Raw genomic sequence first — 16,797 nt, 5'->3', positions numbered from 1 at the left:
GATCCATCACTAGGATACGGAGAGAAAAAGGTACGCATTTTTATTGCCAGCATTGTAAACACACAAATAACATGCAATGTAAATCACTATAGATAGGAGCGCCTTTAATTACAGCTGAGGAAACTAATCGCGTACAGTCACCTGCATAAATATCTGCCACAGCGGGGCGTACAAAAATGTGTGGTGTCGGGTTAGAATTACACCTCTCCATTTCTTCTGTGGATGTCGTAAGAGGCGACTGAGGATATAGGTTAAGGTATACCGTAGGCGACAGGCTAGCAACCTGTCACTATTGTACCTTTTTTTGTCAAACTTCAAACCTAAAATTGCTCAAAGTGGCTCCGATGCGGTAACGTTTCGTGTGCTCTGTCTACCTTTGGAAATACAGGCGTGATGTTTGTGTGTGTTGTGTTGTTGTGTTAGATGCTGGTGGCTGTATCGTGGTGGGACCTTTTCATAATCAATTTCGCTATGATTTCTTTGGACAAGTATATGGAATGTCAATATGACATCAGTAGCACCAAGGCTCCACTTTGGTACGCGATACTTTGCTTGTATCTACCGTAGGCTGTAACATTGTCGTGATGCCTACGGGTCAGTAAAGACGGACTGCATTCCAACTTTAACGTTACCGCAACTGCCTGTTGAGAACGCATCCATAACACCACTAACGGTGCGAAGATTCAATCTTCGGCGGCGGTTAGATCAGACAGGCCATAACCCCAACCCAAATAACCCCAGATACTTCCAACCTTCAAGAACCTAGGGCGTAAATATTGATCCGGTTCGAAGGACTAATATTTCCGCCCTAGGTTCTTGAAGGAAAAATATATTATGTAGTTTTAGAATAAGTAGGTACTGGTACTGGTAACTTTTGTGAGGGACTGGAGTCTGAACTAGGTAAAACCTGTATTACAGATCTCCAGGCCCCCATCCCGGAAACTCACCGATAAGCGCTGACAAGTACAGTCAGATACATTCAATAACTTCCTCATATCATAAGGTTATAGGAGATTAACAAATTATGAACAAATCAATAGTAGCATATACATACTATCATGCAATCTCATGCAAATGTGCATACGTGCACGCACGCACGCACGCACGCACGTGTAGATGTAAAGATGCACGTGTAAAGATGTTTAATCCTTGAGTTAAAATATAATTTTAAGTGCAAACAGTTTGAGATGCGTTCGATCCGGTGATTGAATTCGAATTGTTCGTTAGACGCACCAATCGCCTGTCAGTTATAACCGCCGCCGGAGTTGGAATCATCGCACCTTTAGTGGTGTTATGGATGCGTTCTCAAGACTGCCGACTGCTCATACATTTTTATCGCAGTCAGCGTGCAGTTGTGCCGACTGCAATGGAATTTGCAGGTGGTAGGACCTTGTGCAGGGTCCGCCCGGATTGCTACCACCATCTTACTCGCTAATCCTGCCGTGAAGCAGCAGTGCTTGCACTGTTGTGTTTCGGCGTGGAGAGTAAGACAGCCGGTGAAATTACTGGCACTTGAGGTATCCCATCTTAGGCCTCTAGGTTGGCAACGCATCTGCAATACCCCTGGTGTTGCAGATGTTTATGGGCGGTAGTGATCTCTTACCATCAGGAGACCCACTTGCTCGTTTGCCATCCAGTCGAATAAAAAAAAAAAAAAAAAAAAAAAAAAACTCCAATGACAAATGTATTTGCAGTCGGCAGTTATGTTGCAGTTGGAATGCAGTCCGTCTGCACTGGCCCTAACGGAGTTCTATGTGTTTATCATGTAGGTAGGTATATTATTATGTTTGTAATGTGTCTGCCTTTATTTCTTATCAGATTAATACAAAACGACATCCTAATCTTTGGTAACTAATTGGTAACCAATTTAGAAAAGTTGAAAAACCCCCGCCCTTTTCATTTCAAAGTTATATCTTAAGAACGGCTGAACTGATTTCTATCAAACATAGTGTTGCATTCGCACATCAATAATATTTAGTTTTTTTTTTTTTTTTCTTTATTATTTTTGTACGTAATTCGGAACGCATTTGTTGGTGACTGTTTTCGCGGTAGATATAGATTTTTTATTATTGCCAATTGAAGGTAGATATGAGTGTGGGCTGCAAATGCTCGGTCGCATCTTTGCCGTGTGTCGTGTGTCGTATCGCATAAAAAAGGAATCCTCAAATCAAGTCAGTTCGAAGCCTCTGGACGAGATTCCCTGCAGCATCAGCTCGTGGACCCAGGAAGTCGGTACCGACTGGACTGCAGACCAGGCAAGCGCTGGGTGAGTCGGCTTGCACTTTCTATCTGCTTTCACTGGCATTAGTTTCGTTTCTCGTAAAGGTCCTTCACCAAAATTAAAATTTCGATTTGCTTTCGTTTTGGAAAAATACGGTTTCCCGGTTCGCGGGCGACTGTACATTTGGTCTTTCGAACGCGGATCCTCCTCAAACCGAGTACAGTCAAACTGACTCGGGGCCAGGAGTGACCTATAGAACCAATTTCGTTTACTTAGATAAAACTTTCACCAACATTATATATCGTTTCGTATCGTTTCTACATAGAACATTTCGTTTCGTGACATTACCTATAAAATTCTTGTGTCGCCGTCGTGATCTTTAACATTAAACCTTATTGTGTCTTTCTCGTAGTTAAAATATCGTCACCGTCATATTCGCCAAATTTATCGCATTTTATTTAAATTTTGTAGATTTTAATTAACCAGATTGGTGATGCAACCATTTGCACGACCAAATTGAGTAGCCATTGAATTGGGTTCAAAGCAACTTTGTGTCGTAAACTTCCTAAACCGGTCGGGTTATACCTTACCATGTGCCATTAATAACCTCGAATATTTAGGTAATTAATATAGGTATAGCAAAGACTTTACGGATAACAATTTCACTGTCGAAATGTTGTTATTTCGTTAAGTGGATAACGCGGATAAGTAAATACCTTTAAAGAAATAATATTTATAGCTCATTTTTTTTTCATTAGTACTCTGGAACGTTCTAAGTATTTACTATCATTCAACGAATATCGTTCGTTATTTTTGAGTAACGTTAACTGATGTTTGTTTACATTAGACATATTATAGACGAAGTATTAATTATACTATTCACACTCATTAGTCAAGAAAATTGTACCGTTATTATTGTTGCTTAAACATAGACATTGGTACAGGAAGGAAATAATTCGAAACCTTTCGGCAAGGGTTTTCACATTACCCATAATACCTGGGCGACCGAGCTTTGGTCGGAGTAGTTTCATTAGCTAATACCTACTCGAAAATTTGTAGGTAATTTATTATAGATCAGACTAAGCTAGATTGACTGTTCTCCCAGAAACTCCACATAGCAAATTTCATCCAAATCGTTATAGCCGTTTCCGAGATTCCGAAATAAATAAACGTAGGCGCCCTGCCTCATAATTTTTTACAGTTTGGATACTTGCGTTGTACATTGGGGAGTTATCAGTAGTTATCACCAATCAATTTAAAATGCTACTGAATTTATGTTAAACTTACTAGTAATAATCGTTCGAGTAATAATTGTAATATTTATAACCTACTGTCTTGATTTGTTCTTCGTTGTTAATATATGTAGTGTCGTGGAGAAATAAACCTTATTGACTTTAGTGTTAGGCTGAAATTACGCCAACAGATATTCTCAAGAAATATTCACAATTTATTGTTAGTTATTTGTTTAGGCAAAAAAAATGTCGAAAGCGGTTGCTCGCCGTAATCTGGAACTTAAGCGCGAGATTTCAATTAAACGCGTCGATGAGTGCTTAGCGGCAGGCCTACAAGCTAAAGCGGACGCCTCGCGACTGTCGTTGTTCTTTTCGCGATTTAGTAAATTAGAGAGTTACTGCGCTAGCTTCGAAACGCATCATCTTAAACTTTGTTCAGAAATAAATGAGGTTAACGAATTAAATCAAGAAGACCTGGTACGTCAAGAATTCGATGATAAATACTTTCAAATTATTGAGATTCATTCTTTGTTGTCGTCAACGGCCAGTGCTGAATGTGAGACAAGTAGAACGGACTTATCCGTGAAGTTACCCCGATTGAATTTGGTACACTTTGATGGGGACATTAAATCATGGGGTACATTCTACGACATGTTTAACACAATGGTGCATCAAAACAAACGGTTATCGAACATAGAAAGGTTTTCTATTCTTATCTCACTTCTTACGGGTGAACCTTTGCAGTTGTTAAAGGGGTTTCCCCTCTCGGACAGCAATTACTTAGACGCCTACGCAGCCTTGATTGATAGATACCACAGCAAACGAAAGTTAGCATTTAGACATTGGGAGGACATACAAAACGCCAAATTGAATTGTAGCTCGCCCCGTGAATTACGTCGATTGGTTGACACATTTAAGGAAAATTTGGCCGTATTGAAAAATTTAAGATTTCCAGTTAAGGATTGGGACTTCCCACTGTTTTATCTTTTGATCAATAAATTGGATCAGGACACTCGTCGTCGTTTCGAATTGCAAAATGATAATAAGGACATACCTTCGTTCGAAACTCTGTTAGAATTTGTAAGTAAGGCTGGGCAGGCGCTGGAGCTCGCCGAGCCCTTAGAAAGCGCACCGCCCCCCGCGCCCCGCGCGCCGGCGCCTCGCGGCCCTGCGCCCCGCGCCCCCGCACGCGCCTGGGCCTCGCCCACTAGGCCCGCCTATACTGCCGCCTCTGGCTCGACACACAAGGTGTTGATGGCTGGTCATGCCGCGCCAAGTGACCCAACCTGTGTTTTATGCCGGTCTAATCACGACGTCGCTAAATGCGTGGCTTATCGTAACAAGTCTCCTCACGAACGCTTCGCTGTCGTTAAGGACAACAGACTTTGCGTCAATTGTCTTCGCGCTGGTCACGTGGTCAAATCCTGTCCGTCGCAATTTCGTTGCTTAAGGTGTAATGTTCCTCATCATACTAGTCTGCATTTCGATGACAGTATCGTTGAGCCCCCCAGCGCTGGTACTTCGTCGGCGAGCAGCGGCCCTGGAGCGCCGCCGCCGCCACCCGCCTCCTCAGTCGACCCTCATCTCGCAGTCAACAAACGAGTGACCATGCTCGCGTCTGGAGCACTACCAGCCAGCCACACTTCTCTTCTTGCTACTGCCGCCGTTGAAGTTTTGGATAGTTATGGTAGCTATCAAAGAATTCGTGTCGTTATTGATAGCGGAAGCCAATCGAACTTTATCACAAAACGTTGCGCGCAGCGTCTCGGACTTTCATTTCGTAAAACTACTGCCTCCATTGAAGGTATTGGTCAATTTTCGTCTTTAGCCACTACTTGTACCTCGGTTAAAATTCGCAGCACTAAGACCACATTTGAAACGCAAATTGAGGCTTTTGTCACCCCCAAAATTTGTAGTGAATTGCCCACTGTAGAAATCAACACTGATCAGTTACCCCATGTGTATGAACTCGACCTTGCCGACCCCAACTTTGCCACACCCGGTTATATCGACGCCCTGGTAGGAGTTGATTTGTTTTGTCAAATATTTTTGGGCAACCGTCACGACTTCGGCTCGGATGGCCCCACTGTATTCGAAACCAAATTTGGCTGGGTCGTCATGGGAAAGATCTCTTGCACACGTACCCATTCCAGATCATCGTTGTTTTGTTCGTTTGAGTCCCTGGATGACCAAATTCGTAAATTTTGGGAGATAGAGAGCCTTCCCACATCCTCACCCGTCACTGATGATGAGGCCACGTGTGAGAGAATATTCGCCTCGACTCACGCACGTGACGCTGACGGGAGATATATCGTACGCTTGCCCTTCCGAACAACTAATCCTCAATTCGGTGAATCATTTGCCCTCGCTGAGCGTCGCCTGTTTTCGCTAGAAAAGAGACTTGCTCGTGATTCCAAGCTTCGTGACGACTATAATAGCTTTATGCGAGATTACTTGGACTCTGGCCACATGGAGCCGGTTAAACATCGTGCAACAGGACAGGTGTATTATCTGTCGCACCACTGCGTGCTGAAGCCTAGCAGCACCACTACTAAATTGCGAGTGGTTTTTGACGCAACGGCTCAGCCCGCTGGAGGTTCTTCATTAAACGATCAATTGCTTGTTGGTCCCAAATTGCAAAGTGATCTCATTTCGATTCTTCTTCGCTTTCGTTTACACGCAGTCGTATTTACGGCAGATATTCGGCAAATGTATCGCCAAATTTTAATCTCTCTCGATGATCGTGATTACCAACGAATATTGTTTCGATTCTCTCGCGATGAACCTATACAAGAATTTCGTCTCAACACCGTTACTTACGGGATGGCTTCATCTAGTTTTCTTGCGATTCGCGCTATAATTCAGCTGGCAATCGATGAGGGCAAGGAATATCATCCTCGTGTAGCTGATGTCCTAAGAAGGGATATTTACGTTGATGACGTAGTGACAGGAGCCGACTCTATTGAATCCGCTCGCGCACTTCAATCTCAAATCATCGATTTATTGAGTAGAGGTTGCTTCGAACTTAGAAAGTGGTCGAGCAACTGCCCCAAATTGTTGGAGGATCTGGATCCAGATCACTGTCATAACAGCCCTCTTTCGTTTGATCAAGAGTCAGGATCTTCATCGCCTGTTAAAGTACTAGGCATGGAGTGGAAGCCATCTCGTGACGTCTTTTCGTTTACCGTCAGTCCACTCCATGAGAAATGCACAAAGCGGAATATTCTTTCGGAACTAGCTCGAATTTTCGATCCACTTGGTTTTCTAACTCCTCTGACTCTTGCATTTAAACGTATAATTCAAGAGCTTTGGACTCTCGGCTTGGACTGGGATGATACGGCACCCTCTCACGTTGCACAAAACTGGTCTCGTTATCGCACTGATTTAAGCATTCTGTCCACCCTCGAAATTCCTCGTTTCGTTCCATTGACAGACTCATGCAGCGTACAGCTGCATGGTTTCTGCGATGCCTCTGAGGTTGGATATGCCGCTGTTATATTCTTTCGAATTACTCATCGCGACAGCACTGTCACAAGTCAATTGATTATGGCTCGTTCAAAGGTAGCTCCTTTAAAAAGAACGTCAATCCCTCGTCTTGAGCTATGCGCTGCAGTGTTGTTGACAGATCTCGTTGAACACGTCAAGAGCATTTACGCCGACGACATTAAATTCCAAGAAGTTTATTGTTGGTCTGATTCCACCGTGACTCTGGCTTGGATGCGCTCCCCTTCCCATCGCTGGAAGACTTACGTAAGTAACCGGGTGAGCCACATACAAGAAAGAATTCCTGCGGCTCATTGGCATCACGTTAGATCTCAAAGCAACCCAGCTGACTGTGCCTCGCGTGGGATAACCGTCCAAGAGCTTATTCAGCATCCGTTGTGGTGGACTGGACCAGTTTGGTTATCCGCTGAAAGTTGTGAATGGCCAACGTTGTCTTCACCCCTCGAAGAAGGCATCGATGTCGTTGAAGAGCAAAAATCTTCTAAACAAACTTCACTATTCGTCGCTGTTGATAGGTTTGATGATTTTTTGCAAAGACACTCGAGTTTCGCCAAGGCCAAGCGAATTGTTGCTTATGTCCGTCGTTTCTTATTCAATTGTCGTAACTCTAACAATCGTGAAACTGGTCCTTTAACTCAAGTTGAACTAAACGATGCCTTGAATATTCTCGTCAAGTTAGCACAGACTGATGCATTTTCGGCTGAAATAAAGACAATTCAAAGGGGCAACAAATTACCTAAACCTCTTCGAAAACTTAGTATTTTCGTCGATAAAAGCGGTTTGTTGAGGGTGGGCGGCAGGCTGACGCACTCAAATCTTGATTACGACTGCAAACATCCTTTTTTATTACCCAGTCAACACCGTCTTACAATGCTGATCGTTGATCAGGTCCACAAGGACAATCAGCATCCGGGCTTGCGTACTCTAGGTTTTTTGATAGCACAAAACTTTTGGATTATCGCGGCGAAACGTGTGATTAGGAGTCGTTTGTCCAAATGTGTGAGATGTTTTCGCGTTAGACCACAACCACTAAGCCCTCGCATGGCCGATCTCCCCAAGGTACGGATATCACAAGTCAAACCTTTTTCGTGTGTCGGTATCGATTTCGCAGGTCCGTTCCCCACATACATTAAACGTCACCGTGGGGCTCGGCCCTTCAAGACCTATATTTGCCTATTCATTTGTTTTGTGACCAAGGCCGTTCACATAGAGCTCGTCATCGGTTTGACAACGGAAGCCTTTCTTGCTGCACTTCGTCGTTTTATCGCTCGTCGTGGCCGATGCCAACGTATACATTGCGACCGTGGCACCAATTTCGTAGGCGCCCATAACACCTTGTTGCCTCTTATGCAGGAAGCAAGTGCTCTCGAAACCATTGAGTTCCATTTCAATCCACCGGCAGCGCCCCATTTCGGTGGCCTATGGGAGGCGAATATTGGGTCTTTTAAGACTCATCTCGATCGCGTCGTTGGAAGTCAGATATTGACTTATGAGGAATTTCTTACGCTGTCAACTCAGATCGAGGCCGTCTTGAATTCACGCCCACTTTGTGAGATGAGCTCTGACCCTAATGATATGTCTGTATTAACTCCTGGCCATTTCCTCACTCTCGAACCATTAACTTCATTACCAGAACCTCAAATCGATGAGAACGTTGCTCTTTTGAATCGATGGCAGTTAGTACAAAGACTTCATCGCGATTTCTGGAAACGATGGCACATGGAATATTTACATACTTTAAATCAACGCTCGAAATGGCACACAGATTCTCCTGAACCTAGTATCGGCTCTCTAGTATTGATTAAAGATGAACAAAGCAAACCGCTCAGCTGGTCTCTCGGTCGAATCACTGCTCTACATCCCGGAAAGGATGGAGTTGCTCGTGTTGCAACTGTAAAGACACAATCGGGTCCAATGCAAAGACCGTTGGTAAAGTTGTGTCCTTTGCCTATTTCTTAATCGTATAAAATACGTTGTATTTTGGTGGGCGGAATGTTGCATTCGCACATCAATAATATTTAGTTTTTTTTTTTTTTAATTATTTTTGTACGTAATTCGGAACGCATTTGTTGGTGACTGTTTTCGCGGTAGATATAGATTTTTTATTATTGCCAATTGAAGGTAGATATGAGTGTGGGCTGCAAATGCTCGGTCGCATCTTTGCCGTGTGTCGTGTGTCGTATCGCATAAAAAAGGAATCCTCAAATCAAGTCAGTTCGAAGCCTCTGGACGAGATTCCCTGCAGCATCAGCTCGTGGACCCAGGAAGTCGGTACCGACTGGACTGCAGACCAGGCAAGCGCTGGGTGAGTCGGCTTGCACTTTCTATCTGCTTTCACTGGCATTAGTTTCGTTTCTCGTAAAGGTCCTTCACCAAAATTAAAATTTCGATTTGCTTTCGTTTTGGAAAAATACGGTTTCCCGGTTCGCGGGCGACTGTACACATAGCTTTGAGCCACCGTAAAGAAATTCACTTTTGCGTAAAAAAAACACATCCAAATCGATCCAATTGTTTGAGAGCTACGAAGCCTAAACAGACAGACAGACATCGGTGTCAAACTTATTAATCTAATTATAAACATGCTCTTGAACGCAGCGTAAGACAATGATTGGCAATTTATTTAGATCATTATAAGGAAGTTAATGTGCGTCAAACGCATTGCGTATTACGCATCGTTTATCTCATAAAACAACTGAGCGCTTTATAACCCTCTTTTGGCCTAACTTTTCAATAAGCTATAATAATATAAGCGCAACGCAAAACAATTGATAAGAGCTACTGGGTCGCTGCACCGCGTTATTAAATATGCACGCTTTTCACGTATGTAAGTGTGTCTGTGTTCTAGAAATACGTATCTTTTTCTTGACGAGCTAAAATTAGGACGCATGCACTAAAACAACTGGCACCACATTTTTAAGCGTAAAATAGTATATGTTGTGGTTGTAACTCTTTTCTCATGCCAATTTTACTCGAAAACACTTAGTGGTGAAAAATATTGCAAGTTCGTTAACTTTTGAGGAGTTGACCTACTAAAACAGCCATGGAAGAGCCTCAATCATCCGGGCCATGGTATTTTCTACCAGAAAGCTAAATTTTCGGAAGAATAAAATAAGAACTTTAGAACTTGCGAAGGCTATTTATATATAATATCATTCGTTTATAAAAACTGGCCAAGTCATTGACCTATATTTATCACTAATTGACCTATTAGGTGATTAAAATTACGATTTTTGGATGTTCATATCTAAATAACAGTTGGTGTGTTTATGAAATTTGGAGCACATATGTATCTTGCCAGTCTCAATAACTGAGCCAAATTCGACATGTTTATGTGAAATAGTTTTTGAGTTATGAGGGGGTCAAAAGTGGCTCCAAATGGTTCGTGTAAAATTACACACGGTGCTGCTCGCCAGCTCTGTTAGCTTGAACTTGGCTTGACACGCTGCCGCGTGTCTTGATTATCACTTTCGACTGATGTGTTTTCAAAAATCGGCTCAACGAAGTGACAATCATTATAAACAGACTAGGTACATATAGCGTGACGTCACTTCTTGCGTTTGCGAAGAAAACAGCTGTTCGTGTCTGTGGGAAACCGCGTGCAGCGGGTAATTACAGTCTTGGTCAAGGACTCGTTCGAACTAAACGTATGCGAAAGTCAAACCTAATCCTGCCTAATGTGCATATATTTTAGTAAAGAACAAATAACCTAACCAACAAAAAGTTGCAATTCATAGTTATTATTCATAGTTCACTATCTCAAAAACGGCTGAACCGATTTTGATTAAACATGTCTAAGAACCATCGCTAGGAAACCTGCTTTCAAATAAAATAAAAACCCGTACCCGTTTAAGAGCTACGGTGCCACAGACAGACACACAGCGGTCAAACTTATAATACCCCTCTTTTTGCGTCGGGGGTTAAAAACTGTCTCAAAACAGAGACATTCATTGCCCCGTAACGCATGTTTGCCATAATTAATTTCAGGTAATGCAAAATATTCGCAAAATTATTCTAATTATAAATAAAGTGAAAGAGATCCCTTTAATTAATTAAGGAATAAATTTTCGCCTTTGTATCTGCTTGTTTTTTACCTTTTATGTACAATAAAGAGTTATACAATACAATACAACTATAAGCAATTAGTTACTTTGCTCACCTGCGACCTTACGGTAGCTACGTCTTTGCAAATGTGTGTTCATGCAGCTCCTCCGCATTCATGCTGTACGAACACACATCACACCCAACTATCACATGTCAACCTAACATGCCATGTGATGTTAGTCTAAGATCGGGTCCTATGGTGAACGATTGTGTTGCTCTGTTGATGAACTCTGGTTGGGTTTGAAACACGTCAGCGAGTGTAGTGCTGGAGATAGTTGTTGCATAAACGTAGTATCTTAAGGTCGCGGGGGAGCAAAGCAATTGCTTATAGTTCAGGGAAGGCTAAATAAGAGCTTGCAAGAGCCAATCTAAGACGCTGACCTTGACCCTGTTATAAATCATTCGCAGATCCCTCTCCGCGAAGACCTCAAGTCCATGGACTCGGCGAGCTCTGAGGAGCGGCACCCGCGCATGGGATGGCGGTTCGTCAAGAATGTGACCACAGCTGCTGGCGCCTTCTCGCCAAAATCCAAGGGCACACCGACGGCTTTACCTGGAACTCCTATACCAGTTCAGGTATACCCTTGTGGGGGAAGCTCCAATAGAGAGATCTCCAGGCAGATGTTATGCCTAGCGACCGAAGTCCGAAGGTAGAGCGTCGCAAGTTGTATACATGCGTCCGAGGCAGGTCCGAGGTTAGAAACTTCGATAACGCCACGTACGACTCTTTCGGAGATTTTATAGTTACTCACTATATGGCATTAGGAGTTGTTATAACCTCTTAGAGCTGTTTCCCTCTTGTCGGATGTCGGGTCCGGATTTGAATCGGATGTTCCAGTGGCAGAACATTTTATATTAAGCTGCGAAACGGATCTGACACCCGACAAATGGGAACGGGCTCTAAGGGCGTTTTCACCGCTAGCTCTTTGTTAAGTGTCTCTTATCCAACGGGACCACAGCTGGCGCCTTCTCACCTAAGTGCAAGGGCACTCCGACAGCTTTACCAGACTTCTCTACTAGTACAGGTATATTATTTTAGACCCGTTTCATCACTCTCTGTTAAGTTTCTCTATGAGCTACATATATTGGAACGATGGAGAGCACTGCCCAAGAGCAAGAATACTCCGAGGATACTTCCTGGAACTCCTCTACCAGTTCAGGTATACACTCTTAGGGCCTGTTTAACCGCTAGCTCTTTGTTAAGTGTCTGTTAGTTTTGATATAGATATCCAATGGACCACAGCCGCTGGCGCCTTCTCGCTTAAGAGCAAATGCACGCCGACGGCGCTACCTGGGACTGCTCTTCAGTTCAGATATACTCATTTAGAACTTGTTTCACCACTCTCTGTTAAGTTTCTCTGGCTGTTAGGAGCGCTCTCGCCCAAGAGCAAGTAGAGGTGAGACGTATTTACTGGAATAGGTTTTTGGAATAGGTTTTGGCTTGGACGCGTGAGCCCGCGATTCTTTTAGCGTACGAGTATTTAGGAGTACGGCGGCTGACAGCGTTCCGCCAACTTGAAAACAAGCTGTTATGTACGTATTGAATTGAAAAATTTATAAAAATTGCTGACAGTCCTAAGCCTGTATAAAGTATGTAGGGAAGTTTTTAGTCGGTATTTAATATAAGTTATAATTAAAAAAAATGAAGTGTGAAGACTGAACTATGATGCGGAATTCGGTAGTTCGATATTCGTAAAACTACTAAAACTAGTACGGTTTATAAGCAAACCCGGGAGCGCATTTACGTGAATCATTTTGTTTACGCAATGAGTTACGTACTCGTAGATACTCGTAGACCTAGTCTTTGGATCTAGTCTTTTTGTGGACGCGTACTCGCAAGACTCAGTCCGCGTTTTGCCTAGTACGTCTCACCTCTAAGCAAGAGCATGCCAACGGCATTGCTTGGGACACCTCTACCAGTTCTAGTGTAAACTTCAAAAACTTACATAACGGCTTATCTGAGTTAGTGTACAATACAATACAAAGACTCTTTATTGTACACCAGAAATAGTAAGCGATACAGAAAACAGATACACAGAGAGAAAATTGCAAGGTAAGCAATAGTCGGCCTTATCGCTTAAGAGCGATCTCTTCCAGGCAACCTTTTTTACAGAAAGAGGGAAGGACTAGTTTACAACAGGTGGTCCTATCCTATACAGTAGGTGTAGGTACTTACCTACTGTATAGTAGGAGAAACAATGAGTGAGCTCAGTGGCAGATAAATCTAGATCTAGTTTCGCTCGCTGATATATTTGAATGTGTATTTTTATTGTCTTTTTAAATAAATTAAAAAAACTTCTCTGTCAACAGTCAAAACCGGACAGCAAGAATTCGGACTACATCAAGGATCACAGGAAGTCGTCGCTCCCTTTCTATCCGAACGAGAAGGACGAAAATGTTGGAGAGACCAGCCCTGAGGTCAGTTAAGTTCAGAAGCCGAATTGTCGAACGCGCGGATGGTGGCAATCGCATTCGCCTTCTCTTTCTACCCCCATCTTAAACCGTGTGAGAGAAAGAAATGGTGAAAACGATTGTGATTCCAAGTGTGTTAGACAATAAGGCAAAGTCTCCTAAGATAGCAGTCGTATTTAATATAGCGTTGAATGACGTCACTCACAAGGCTTAGGCTGTAATTCCCGCGCGAGCTCAGTGCGAATTAGGAACCTCACACACGATGCGTATCTCTTAGAGGAAGGGTTACGAATCAGCCCGAAACATGTCGAGCTAAACTCGATGAACGTGAGTTATCCGGTACAATATCGTTGAATATAAGTTAAAAAGACCTTTAAATCACCCCCCAGGGTCTAGATCCTGAATCGCTGATGTTCCGTGATGGCCGCCGCCGCATTGACATGGTGTTGGCTTTCGAAGAAGAAGACTACGGCGTCATGACAGAAGCTGAAGCCAGGAGGAGGGATTGCAGACGGTCTTTTCAGGTACACTTGTATTTCATCACCATCCCAGCCGGTATTGTCCCACTGCTGGCACAGGCATCCTCTCAGGATATGAGGGCTTGGGCCGTAGTTGCCACGCGGGCCCAGTGCGGATTGAGAACTTCACACACACCATTGAATTGCTTCGCAGGTTGTGCAGGTTTCCTCAATGTTTTCCTTCAACCGTAAAGAAAGTGGTAAATTTCAAATGTAATTTCGCACATGAATTTCGAAAAGCTCAGTTATCGTAGACAAATCTTAGCATTATTCTGGTCAGGCCCTATCTACGAAGTGCATAATTCGAACTCCGTATCTTGCTGTCCCGCTTACGCTAATATTATTCAATACGAGAGTAAGAGGGACCATCTCTTTCATGCTTACCAACCATAACGAACTTGGGAAACTTGAAAACCTCCGACATTGACATTTCAAATTGCAATATCAATACCTTAAAAAAAGTTAAACCGATTTTTAACCCCCGACGCAAAAAGAGGGGTGTTATAAGTTTGACCGCTATGTGTGTCTGTCTGTGACACAGTAGCGCTTAAACGAGTGGACCGATTTGAACGCGTTTTTTTTTATTTGAAAGCAGGTTTTGAATAATAAAATAACTACTGCATGGAAACTCGCTTTTATGTAAAGAAAACCGCATCGAAATTGTCCATCCGTTTAAAAACTACGACGTCACAGACATACATACAGATATTGCCGTCAAACTTAACACCTCATTTTGCTAAGATGGTTTTTGGAATCTTTTGTATTTTTATTTTCAATTCCAAATTTTTACTTTACGGTCATCCCGTAAACCGAAATTGAAAATACAAACTGAAATATAGATGCACAGAAAAACAGAAAATAAGACCATCAGTGGTGTAGCGGTATAGCACGCGGTACGGATTACCGAGGACCTGGTTCGATTCCCAGTGATGGTCTTATTTTTCTGTTTTTTCTGTGCATCTATATTTCAGTTTGTATTTTCAACCTCATTTTGCATCGGGGGTTTTAAAATAAATAAAACTTGCATCGTCTTTACATACGTTCTAACTTCGCAGGAGAATCTAATAAAAGAGGGCCTAGAATTGGAGATGGAGAACAAATGCCTCTCGTTCGACGGGAAGACCTGGTTCATCAAGATCCATATACCCTGGAAGACGGAGATGCGGCTAGCAGAGGTCATTGGGATGAAACTACCTACTAAGCGGTTCATTACTATCTCTGTGAGAGCATGGGTAAGTTGTTATATATTTAGTTTTTAGTTAGGGTTCCGTAGTCAACTAGGAACCCTTATAACCCTTTGCAGAAAAATAGGGCACCTGTGGTTTTTCAGATATTTAGGAATTGAAGCTTTCATGCACATAAAATACAAAAACCATAGGTGCCCGTTTTTTTGCAAGGGGGTTCAGTTTCGCCATGTCTGTCCGTTTGTCTGTCTGTCCGTCCGCGGCTAAGCTCAAAGACGACAATCTTTCTTTCTCTTTTTCTTTCTTTCTTGTTTTCTTTCTCTCTGACTTTTATCTTTCTATCTTTAACATCTACATTTTTCTATACATATTTTTAATAATTTAAGTACTAGCTCTACTTCCTCGTCTTCAGAGTGACGAGAAACAAGCAGAGCGGGATAAAAAATGGCATTCAAAATGGCGGCGGCGCTGGAAACAGCTGTACGAGTATGAACACAGCCGCATAGAGTCAGAACCCTCTTTCTACGCAGCCACTGAACAGCGCGGCGTTAAACGTGAAGAACAGTAAGTTACTCTATTTTTAACTCCAGGTGCAAAAAGAGGGGTGTTGTTAATTTGACCGCTGTGGGCCTATGTGTCTGTCTGTGGCACCGTAGCTCCTAAACGGGTGGATCAATTTGAATGCGGTTTTTCTTATTTGAAAGCAGGTTTATTAGCGATGGCTCTTAGACAGGTTTTATCAAAATCGGTGCAGCCGCTTTTGAGATATTGAACTTTGAAGTGAGAATGTTGGGGGTTACCCAACTTTTTTTTGGTTAGCTTAGGTTATTTCATCATCGTCACCATCTCAGCTTGCTTATATAGGTGCCACTGCAGGGCCCAGGCCTCCTCTCAGAATGAGAGGGCTTTTTTATGTAGCCCATAATGTGATCTACAAAGCGAAAGGCTTCCCCTTCCCTCTGCCACTCTTTCTTACTGTGGCAGTCGGGTTATTTGATCTTTCAAATATTTTTAATCCCCGACGCAAAAAGCGGGGGTTCTAAGTTTGACAACTATATGTGTCTGTGTGTCTGTATGTCTGTGTGTGTGTCTGTCTGTTTGTGGCACCATAGCTCTTAAACGGGTGGACCGATTCGAATGCGGTTTTTTTATAATTGAAAGCAGGTTTTCTAGGAATGGTTCTTAAACATCTTTTATCAAAGTCGGTTCAGCCGTTTTTGAGATATTGAAATTTGAAGTGACAAAGTCGGGGTTCTCCAACTTTTTGTTGGTTAGCTTATTTAGGTAACTTTCGAATAATATTTTCGAGTGAAGTGATTTCAAAGCCAGACAGTAAAGTGCGTGTGATTTCTATCATCATCATCATTATCGTCATCATCATCATCATCATCATCAGCTTATAGCAGTCCACTGCTGAACATGCCTTCCCCAATGAGTACCATTGTAGAGATGGTGCGTATTTTCGTTACCAGGTTTAGATACCAGGTATTTCCTTGCAAGTATGTCAACCAGGTACCGTCCCGATATACTTGCAAGACTTGAAAGTATTTTTCCATAAAGCATACTGTCCCTTCAATGTAAGTACTACTACGTCGAAGTCGAAAAATTCTATCTTATATTCATAC

The 16,797-nt window shown here is 42.7% G+C and overlaps 2 protein-coding genes across 2 annotated transcripts in view; both read left to right on the top strand.

The window, feature by feature from the left end:
* The window catches only part of su(f) (cleavage stimulation factor subunit su(f)), a 41,673-nt gene that overhangs the window by 1,910 nt on the left and 22,966 nt on the right, over window positions 1-16,797 (top strand). The gene's annotated exons all lie outside the window — the stretch shown is intronic.
* Window positions 12-15,740, top strand: LOC141443692 (anoctamin-2-like). Its single transcript, XM_074109041.1, has 6 exons — window positions 12-30; window positions 11,467-11,634; window positions 13,369-13,476; window positions 13,860-13,994; window positions 15,044-15,220; window positions 15,585-15,740. Exons 2-6 carry the CDS (start codon window positions 11,494-11,496, stop codon window positions 15,738-15,740), a joined length of 717 nt encoding a protein of 238 aa, XP_073965142.1. The 5' UTR covers window positions 12-30; window positions 11,467-11,493.

This window comes from Choristoneura fumiferana, chromosome 28 (genome assembly GCF_025370935.1).
Source record: "Choristoneura fumiferana chromosome 28, NRCan_CFum_1, whole genome shotgun sequence".
In the NCBI taxonomy this organism is placed as follows: domain Eukaryota; kingdom Metazoa; phylum Arthropoda; class Insecta; order Lepidoptera; family Tortricidae; genus Choristoneura; species Choristoneura fumiferana.
This window is presented reverse-complemented; position numbering and strand designations above follow the sequence as displayed.